The following is a 10,523-nucleotide window of genomic DNA, read 5'->3' as shown; positions in this document are numbered from 1 at the left end:
AGGATAATGCCGAGTTTTTTGAAATCAAAGCCCGCCTTGGAGGTGAGAGACACACAAAGATAGGACAGGGAGCAAGAAGGACTTTCGGAGGACTCTCTCGGTTTCTCTCTTTCGCCTCACGTTCCAGTATTGAGCTTTTGTACCCGGCAAGAATGCAGAGTGGGCGGAGCATCGAAGGGGCGTGTCCCCAGGGGGCGTATCCCCTGCTTCCACGGCCTCCAGAGTCGTCTTCTCGCTTCCCCGTGGGGGCCAAGCTGGCGGGCGTCCGTGCGTGCGCATGCGCCTCGAGGGTTTCCTCTTTCACTCTCCCCGCCAGTTATGGCTGCGCCCATGGAATCTCTGAGGAAGAGGAGAGGAGGGGGCGATGCTCCCCAGCCTGAGCCCTTGAAGGCCCTAGGGCGGGAGTCTCCGACCTGTCCACTCAGTCTTCTGCCGGGCACCTTTTGGCTGACCAGGATAGTGCTCCTGAGGGCCCTGGCTTTCATTTACTGTGAGTCCTAAGCCGTGCTGAGGGGGACCCGGAGCCGCCCCCCGCGTGGTCCCCGCGTCGTCCCCGCCCACTGAGGCCGCGATCCCCGCAGCCCGCCCCGCCGTTGGCTCCTCCCCCTTCCATCCCCGACCTTGCTGCTCACCCTTGCAGTGGGAAGGGGGAAGAAAACGCGCCCCACCCCCAAGTGCCCCGTGTGAGCCAGTCGACCCCCATCTTCTCCTTCCGCTGTCAAGGGTCCGAGGGCCTGGACCTTTCGCTGCCTGCCCTCGTGTCGGGGCGGCTCCCTGCCCCTCTGGGCAAGAGGCCTCACTGTTCCTACCTGTCAAATGGGAGTGTGGGAGATGGGCTTAGGTGGTGTTTTCGAAGACCCCTCCCAGCGCTAGCATTCCATCTGGGTGGAATTCAAGGTTCTAGAGCAGGGGATTCTTCACCTTTTTGGATATCCCGACCAAAGCCTTTGGCAGAAGCCTGTGGACCCCTTCCCAGAGCAGTTTTTTAAATGCGTAAAATAAAAGTGATAGGATTACAAAGGAAACCAATTATATTGAAATACTTAGTAATAACAGCCACATTAAGGTAAAGGACCGTCGTTTCGAATACTTGCCCTAATTCCAGAACAGTCTTAGAGAACATTTATTCCAATTTCTTTGCCCTGCCCCTCCTCCCTCTTGAAATTGAAGCTGATAAAGTTCCTCAGACTTCAGATATTTTGGTCTTCCTTTCCTCCCCTCCTCCTTTTATAGATGAAGCATTTGATGGTAAAGGCTTTTAAAGTGCTTAAGACTCCTAGGAGAGAAGGACATTGGAGGATATGAGAAAAATACAAATTGTAAAGGTGAGAACTTGAATGTGGTGTTGTGCTAGGAAGGGAATGAATCTCTGGAGATAAACTGGCCACATTTTTATTCCTCAACTCATTATTTCAAGCTGGAAGGGCCTAAATACCCCACTAGAGGGGATCTGTTCTCAGTTCTCAGTGCCAGTTCCTGGGCACCGCCACCCCATTACCTTCAAAAGATGGGTCTCCAAATTCGATAGGTTGGCAAATGGAAAGGGGTCTCTTACACCTGGTAATATTCTGCCCCTAACACATCTGCCTCACACCTACATCTCTTTTGCTAGCTGTTGCCACAGAAACTTAGAATGTCTGCTAGCACTTTTACCGATGTCCACATTTTCTGTTTGTAGGAGTTGGGCTGTTCGGTTTTTTTTTTTTTCAGAGATGGAAAATCTGGGAGGTTCAGGGGGTTGAAATGACTGACTCAGGACATCCAGGATGGATAGTAGTGAATCAAAGCTTCATTCTACTGGTTCCTTTCTGTTTTGTCTTACCAAAACCTGTGTATTTCATAGATAGTGTTTCTAAAGAGTTGTCTACATATGAGAGGCTTCAGGATTATGTGGGTCTGTGATGCTCTGAGGAATTGCTGCAAGTATTTAAGTTCTAATTAAAACAGTGTTAAAAACTACCTTTCAGTCCACCACAGTGATCTTTCTAGTTAAACATATTTATGTCTGGACTAAATTTTGTGGTTGTGTAACCTGGGCTTTTACGCAGGTGATTCTGAAGTCTGTGATATGTATTTAAAAACTACATAGTTATAATTTATTAAATAGAACCTATTTCACCAAAGATAATTACAAAGTCATTGTCATTACTACTAAAATCAGTTATTTGTCCTGTGGTTAAGTTGATGTGTGCCACCTGATTAGTGGCCAGAAGGTGATCTGAGGTTTTAGAATGTTTTTGATACAGCATAGTCTGAAAGGGAAAGGCAAATTGTATATAATTGTATCCAAGTTGTATTCATGATACAACATGATGAGTTAAGGAAAAAAACTAGACACTTGGAGTATGGGTGTCTTTTATGAATCAAATGATGTTGAAGTACTTCTTTTTGACTTTGTTGAGTTGTTGAAACTAGGATACAAAGTTGAAAACAGAAAGTCAGTTTGATTTTTGTCTTTCTATCTCTAGTGCCTCGCTCCATGACTGCCATATAGGTATTCAATAAATACTTGTTGATTGAATAAGTAAAAAAAAGCTTCACAAAGTAAGCTGTCTGGAACTAACCAATATACTTTGTGGAGCTATGAGCAGTGAGTAGAATCATAGAAAAGAGAATTGGAGGGGCCTTAGTCCAACTCCTTTATTATAACCAAGAGGAAATTAAGGCAGAGGGGTTAAGTAACTTGCGCAAGATCGTATAGGTTATAAGTATCAGAGTCAGGATTTGAATCCTAGTTGCCTGATGCAACCCAACATTCTTTCTATTACCCCTGTGCTGTCTCTTAAATGAGATGATGGATTGGAACTGAAGGAATCTTAGTGATCCTTCCAATTATAAATCTTTGATCTTTTTACAGTTTCAAATAGGCCTGAGTGGAAGGTCACTATTAAATAGTAGACTAGTAAGTCAGCTAGTGAATGGCAGAACCGGGACTCAAACCCAGGTTTTCTTACTTCTTCCACATTACCTAATTGTACTTGCAAAAATTGAAAATATAAAACAATCTCAATAATATTGTCTATTCCTCACGAACTCCTTTCTTTTCTATTTCCTAATCATACTATCATAGATTTATAGCTGGAAGGGACCTCAGAGATCATTTAATCCAATCCCTTCATTTTACAAATGAAGAAACTGAGATCCAGAAAGGTAGTGATCTGCCCAAAGCAGTGAAGGTTAGTAAGTTGCAAAACAGATTTCACCTGCATTCTTCTCACTTCAAATTCAATTGGTTTCTTTCTGCTTGTCCTTTTCTATACATTGTGAAGTCTTTTCTCCTTCTTTTCTTGATTGTATTCCCATTTTGCTATTTGGCTCTTATCTTTTTCATCCTTTCATTATAAGCATTTCTTTTTGTGTCTATGTATTTATATTTATATATGTGAATGGGTAATATGGGATATAGATAGTCAAGATTATCACTGAGTCTTGATTTGACTCTGCAATAATTTCTTAATTGGTCTCTGTAGTTAAGCTTTTATTCCCTATCATTATCCTCCATGGTAAACTTCAGTGGCTCCCTACTATATAATAAACTACTCTGTTTGGCATTTAAAGCCTGTCACAGCCTGGCTCCAACCTCGTTTTCCAGTCTTCTTATACGTGAGGTTTAGCCATTGAGACCTTAATGCTCCTTCCCGAGGACATACAGCTTTTTCACCTTTACATGGGTTGTTCCCCATGCCTGGAAGGCTCTTCCTTCTTCCTCATCTCTCAAGCAACGTATGAGGCTGTTCCTGGTGCTTAATTCACCCAAATGCATAGAAGTGGTGAAACTATAAAGCACCATGTAAGTGCCCATCCTTGCTATTACTCTTCTATTTTATCATCACTAGAAGTGGCCATTCTTTAGTCACACAGCAACTTCAAGAAGTACCATCCAATTCTGGAAGACTTCCTTCTGAGTCAGCCGGACCTTTTTAATTCACAAAACATTTGTTTCTCCTCTTCATTAAATTCTTCTTGGGGAATGTTAATTATGCCTTTTTCAAATTTTGCTGATGATTTTCTTGAATACTAAGCTAAGGGTAATTGATTCTGAGAGTCATTTACTACAACTTCTCCTTTAAAGTGATTTTCAAGTAACAGAAGTACCACGTATACCCTGTAATTCAGTGGTTGGACTTAATGAGTGTTCTCATTCTGTTGTGGTAGGAATTGGGAGGGGGAGAAGGAGCAGCTTCATTATTTCATCAGCTGATGAAGCCTTGACATTTCACTTTAGGGATTTGGTTGGAATCTAGATTTGATGGATTGACTAAACAACTAATAGTGCCAGTGTCGGTGCTGGGTCTAGCACAGTGACAAGCTTCTGGTAGCAGAGTGTTAGGAAAAGTCCATTACCGTCACAGAACTCCTGAAATTCTTGACTGTTTTGGTGCCATCGACCTCCTATTCTTTGCTACTCCTCCCTATTACTCGCAAATTTGTCCCAAAACTGATTTGGAAAAAAAAACTGATTTGGAAGAGGACATCTACTTACATTGAAAAAAACATTAGTAATGTTCACAGAAATTTTATATTTAATTTGTACTCGGTAAGTAACTAAAGACAGACTTGTTGACATTTTCATTTCCCCTCCCCTCAAAGAAGAAAAGAAGACAAGATATTATGCTATTGTAGTCCTAGCATATTCTCAATAATACCACCCCCAGACTGAGTTTATCTCAGATCTAGTACTGGTTTAAGTTCTGACAATAGATATTTTTTCATTCTTTCAGTTTTCTTGTACAGATTAAGTGGATCACTTATAATATATATAAAATGCTCATTCTAGGGCATGTGGGATTAGCACAGCATCATTACCAAAGCTGAGCCTCTGGAGGACCTCATCATTTATAGACAATTTTTCTTCCATGGGGAATTATAGAAAGAATATCCTTTTTTTTTTGTCTTCATGAAAGAGAGATTTTGAAGGACAGGACTGAACTGGCCAGTCTTTTCTCTTCCTTCTTCCACAAGCACCTGCAGGGATTTTTCTACTTTTCTAAAACCCTTTGAATTATGATTCTAATTTTTAAAAAGACTTATGCATACAGTGTATTGTGAATTATCTGTACTCATGAGGGAAGTGAGTGGCAGGAAAATCCAAAACAGATTACTGTGGGCAATTAAAAAACAAAACAAACCAAAAACAACTTTCTTTTCTGTCACATCTATAAAAGAAAGTTGAACATTAGTAGTCTTTTGTGCTGATTTCAAATATGGCTTTGGATTCTTACTTGCTGTTTTAGAATTTTTTTAATTAAACGAAATTTTGCTTCTTTAACTTACCTAAAATGTATTTACTGATAATTTCTGTTGTATTTCACCTATGAAAATTCCTTCCTCAAAGTCTAACAGTAGTCAGCCAGCATGTTTGCATTCCCCTTGTCCTGGTATTACTTTTCTATTGTAGAGATTTCATAATGGAAGTATTCCACAACCTCATTAGTGATAGTGCCCAAGTTTTCCATTTAGAAGTCTAAATGTGAATAAAAGAAACAAATCTTGCATGATATGTTATGTCACATAAATTTGTAGTTTTTTGAAAAGACATTGCTATTTCTTGGTAATTTTTTTTGCTCGAGTTTCTTGGTTACTTTAAAAAGTGATTTCTTTGTAGCTTCTTGAATATCAGTTAACTATTCTTCAAAATGTTTTTCCTTTATCACTCTCCATATTTGAGAACCTTCAAATATTTCATTTTTATTTTTGCCACAGTGATTCTTGCATATTTTTTTTTTTGGTAAATCTGCCCTCATTTTGATTTGTCACCTTGAAAAGTCTTTTGTTAAAACAAGTTTATTGTGTAATGATACTAAATTTTATTCTGGACCAGCTTACCACATTTTTCTTTTATGAAATCAGTTCTTTCCCTTAAAGTCAGTGGTTTTTTTTTTAATATGGTAGGGTTATTATCTGATTCTGTTGTACCATTAACAAATAAATATATTTGGTAATCCTGGTAAAAGAGCAATCACTTTCAGATCCCCATAGATAAGACAAGAACACCTCTTCTATTTAATGCTTTTCAAGAGAAGTTATGTGTTTTGAACATATTTTGGTGCCTACTTACAGGAGATTCTAGGATTTTAGGACAAAAATTGAAAGTTCAGTTTGATTTTTGGATAAGATGATAAAAACACCAGTTAGGTCCATTTGAGTTATTAAGTATCTGAAAATAGAAAAATACCTTCAAATGGGGGATTACAACCTCTTTGAACTCTTACATTGTCATGCTAACTCTATCATTACAGTGTGGTTCAGAAAGTTCAAGTTATCTAAATTTCAAGTTTCGGGTGGTTTCATTATGGACGTAAAACTTTTCATTGTATAAAGTAGATCTTATAGTTGATGGCAGATTTTGTTATTGCATAGTATATTTAAACTTTAAGATTATCTCTGATATGTTTGTTAAGGCAAAATAGCAATTCATCAAATGGTCTTTTTGTTCTCTCCAGATTATAGCAATTACAAACTACATATGATGAGGTCATATGTCCAAACAGTCATTAGTCTAAGACAAGTGATATAGTGCAAGTGAAGGGTTCAATCCTTATTCTGATCACCTATTTTGTAACCAAAATAAAGTTATAAAGTTCATTAATTAGAGGAACAAAATTTTGTCTCTGAAATTTAAGTTAGCTCACTGCATGTATTACAAAAACCATTAAGATGGTTGACATACTTACAAACCGTACTGAGAACTTAAGTAACAAATACCAATATCAACAAAGTACAAAATACTTGAGAAAACAAGATTAGAAATGATAATGATATTTACCGAGTGAAACCTGGCACACAACAGACAGAACAATCTGCTACATGCTGAGAGTTTTATTGTATAACGGAACATATGTGAACATATTATATCCTGCCCTATTATTCAGCACATAAGCTGGGAATTCACTCAGCATGTAAAAACAAGCCAAATAGTGACTTCTCACTACCTCCATCCAATCTCATCCAAACCACCTTTTTGACTACCTCATATTGTGTGATTTGTATCAAAACTCATGTACTATTCAAGGGTAGATGATTTAAAAAAAAATGCCATTTGTATTTTTGAATTCATCCAAAAAACATACTGATAAAATACCAATAAATTTCCATATAATACGTCTATGTAATTCTTTTAATTCAAGGCCCCATTTAAAGTCATACAATAATATTATTCATACATAAGTATGTAATGTATTTTTTTTCAAGAAACTAAATGTTACACAGATTATATAATTGCATACTTTCTTAGAAGTGACCATGAGAAGTATCTCCATTTTATAGAAGAGGAAATAGAAGAGCACCAGAAAATTGTGACTCAAGGCCATTCAGAGTTTAGATGGAAAACATATCAGGTTCTTATTTCTAATGCAGTGCGCTGTCACCTCTCACATAGCGCTCTATAACTTCACTAATATCGGGAACTCAGAGGCTATCTAGGCTTCTAAGCCATACCTGAGTAATAACTTCCTCTGTAACATAACCAACAAGTGGCCATCCATTCTTGGCTAATATTCTTCTGGTGGGGGGAGGAGGTGAACATACTGCATCCCCAGGCAATAACTCAACATTAGTGTAAGCATTTAAACTGGGCTGCAGGGACTTAGGACAGCTTGTATTGCAGGGATTTGCTTAAATAAGAATGTCATGAAATGCCCCATTTCGTGATTCCAAGGGATACTTTGATTTCTACCTTTCTGGAGGGTAGAAGATGGCAGTGACTGGGCCATTGCTCTTTTACATGCATGGTGCACGAGAGCGCGTGCTCACACACACACATTCTCTTTCTCTTTTTCCCTTCCCCTCTCCCTCTGCCTGTCCCTTCCCCCCTGCCTTTCTCTCCTTCTCTCTTCTCCCCTCTGCCTCTCCCTCCCTCCCTTCTTTCGGAGTTGGTATTACATCTATTGCAATCAGATATTTGCATTTTAGGAATGTGATGCTCTTTTAGGGGTTCAGGATAAAGGTTACTTTTTCCTGGCAATTGAGGCTGGAAAGTAGTCCCATCCCAGAGTGGGAAGGTAATGGTTAGCTTACTTTAACTGGCATCTTAGTTTCTGTCGCACCAGGCACTTTACACAGAAGATACTCATGGGTAGCAAACAGACACTTATCAAAGCAAGAAATACAATTGTAAAGTGGGGTTGGGAGAGGGGGAGGGAAACTTATACAGAAAAGGCAGTATGAGAGAGGGGAAGTTCTTTGACTTATTGAATGAAATGAAAGCTCAACCAAGGCAAGAACAGTATTACCTGGGAAGTTTTTTCTTAATCTTTGGGGTTGCAGGCACCGGAATCAAGGGATGTGGTGGTGGTGTGAGATTTTTCCATGTGCCTAGAGCTCTGGAAAAGTCACGTATATATCATTCAAAATCCGAGCTTTGCCTCTCCTTACCATCTCTTAGATTCTCTCAGTTCGAAATGTTTTTCTACATATACACATCATAAAGTGTGTATATGTATATGTTTGCATATGTTTACCACTTCCCCCACTTCCCCCTCTACCATAAAAGCTCTTCCTTGCTCACATCTGTTATGTGAGAAATTTTTCCCATTTTACCTTTCCTTCCCCCTTTTCCCAGTGTTTCATCTTTCTCACCTATTCATTTTCTTTGAGATCATCCCAACATAATGGACTCATACCTATCACCTTCGTCTATGTAGACTGCTTCTAAGTGCTCCAAATAATGATGAAGTTCCCAGGAATTACATGTATCATCTTTCCACATAGGAATGTAAGCAGTTTAACTTTTTTGAGTCTCTTAAGTTTTCTCTTTCACGTTTACCTTTTTTAGTGCTTCTCTTGAATCTTGTGTTTGAATGTCAGATTTTTTATTCAGCTCTGGTCTTTTAATCAGGAATGCGTGAAAGTCTTCTGTTTCATTAAATATCCATTTTTTCCCCTGAACGATTATACTCAGTTTTGCTGGGTAGGTTATTCTTGATTGTTATCCTAGCTCCTTTGCCTTCTGGAATGCCATATTCCAAGCTCTCCATTTCTTTAATGTGGAAGCTGAAAGCTGCTAAATTCTGTGTGATCCTGACAGTGGCTCCACAATATTTAAATAATTTCTTTCTGACTGCTTACAATATTTTCTCCTTCACATGGGAGCTCTGGAATCTGGCTATAATATTTCTAGGAGTTTTCATTTTGGGATCTGTTTCAGGGGGTGATCAGTAGATTCTTTTGATTTTGTTTTATCCTCTGGATCTAAGATACTGGAGCTGTTTTCCTATATAGTATCTTGAAATATTATGTCTAGGCTCCTTTTTTGATCATGGCTTTCAGGTAGTCCAATAATTCTTAATTATCTCAATCTGTTTTCCAGGTCAGTTCTTTTTCCCCTGAGATATTTCACATTTTCTGCTTCTTTTTCCCCCATTCTTTTGACTTTGTTTTATTGTTTCTTGTTTTTTCATGGAGTCATTAGCTTCTACTTGCCCAGTTCTAATTTTTAAGGAATTATTACTGGGGGTGGAGCCAAAATGGTGGCTGGAAAGCAGGGACTTGTTTAAGCTCTCCCCCAAATACCTGTAAAAATGCCTCTGAACAAATTCTAGAGCTGTGGAACCCACGAAATAGCAGAGGGAAACAGGTCTCCAGCCCTGGATAGTTGCAGCACCAGGACAGACCAGAGTGGGAGTCAGCCAGCAGAACAGGCCCTAGGGCCATGAATCATTGAGCTGTGGCAGTTACCAGACTTCTCAACCCACAAATGCCAAAGAGCAGGTTAGTGGGAAACTGCGGGATCCAGTTGAGACCTGTCCAGTGGTGCAGCAGTAGTGGTGGCAGCAGCAGGAAGTTCCTGAAGCTGCTTCCAGAGCTCCAGCATCAGTTGCTTTCCGAGTCCCTGGCTCACATGGTGAGAGGAATCTAGCAGTGGATCAGAGCGGGAGTGCAAGGAGCGCTTTGTAGCACAAAGGAAGGTTTTCTTGCTTTGCCCTGCTTGGATCTGGACTGCGATCCTGGCTGGCAGTTCTTGGGAGAGGAGAAGCACTGCTGTGACAGAGCCTGGGGTGACAGTGGAGTCCAAGTAGCTCTGCAAACAGCAGTACTTGGACCCTAAAGCTTGGGACAAAGTACTCTCTACTCTATAAGCAGTCATACACTGACAAAAAGCTCAAGGGTCATGTAGTTGGCTGGGAACATGAACAGGCAGTGAAAACAAACTCGGACTCAAACTCTAGATTCCTTTTTTGGTGACAAAGATCAAAACATACAGCCAGAAGAAGGCAACAAAGTCAAAGAGCCTACATCAAAAGCCTCCAAGAAAAACACGAATTGGACTCAGGCCATGGAAGAGCTCAAAAAAGATTTGGAAAAGCAAGTAAGAGAAGTAGAGGAAAAATTGGGAAGAGAAATGAGAGAGATGCAAGGAATCATTACTTTTTTTAGAGTGCTTTTTCTTTTTGACCAATTCTATTTTTTAAGAAGTTTTTTTCTTCAGTGAATTTTTGCACCTCTTTTACTATTTGGCCAATTCTGTTTTTTAAGGTATAATTTTCTTTAGTGTTTTTTTTTGTCCCTCTCTTACCAAGCTGTTA

At 39.5% G+C, this 10,523-nt stretch overlaps 1 protein-coding gene across 1 annotated transcript in view; it reads left to right on the top strand.

Moving 5' to 3' along the window:
- Positions 1 to 303: 303 nt before the first annotated feature.
- Positions 304 to 10,523, top strand: part of LMF1 (lipase maturation factor 1) — a 737,441-nt gene continuing 727,221 nt past the window's right edge. The window contains exon 1 of the mRNA XM_036739038.1: positions 304 to 490. Within this exon, the coding sequence (XP_036594933.1) occupies positions 319 to 490 (172 nt within the window). The 5' untranslated portion in view covers positions 304 to 318. The remainder of the gene's footprint in view (positions 491 to 10,523) is intronic.

This window comes from Trichosurus vulpecula, chromosome 9, assembly GCF_011100635.1.
Source record: "Trichosurus vulpecula isolate mTriVul1 chromosome 9, mTriVul1.pri, whole genome shotgun sequence".
In the NCBI taxonomy this organism is placed as follows: domain Eukaryota; kingdom Metazoa; phylum Chordata; class Mammalia; order Diprotodontia; family Phalangeridae; genus Trichosurus; species Trichosurus vulpecula.
The sequence above is the reverse complement of the archived record's forward strand: the minus strand, read 5'-3'. Positions and strand labels throughout refer to the sequence as shown.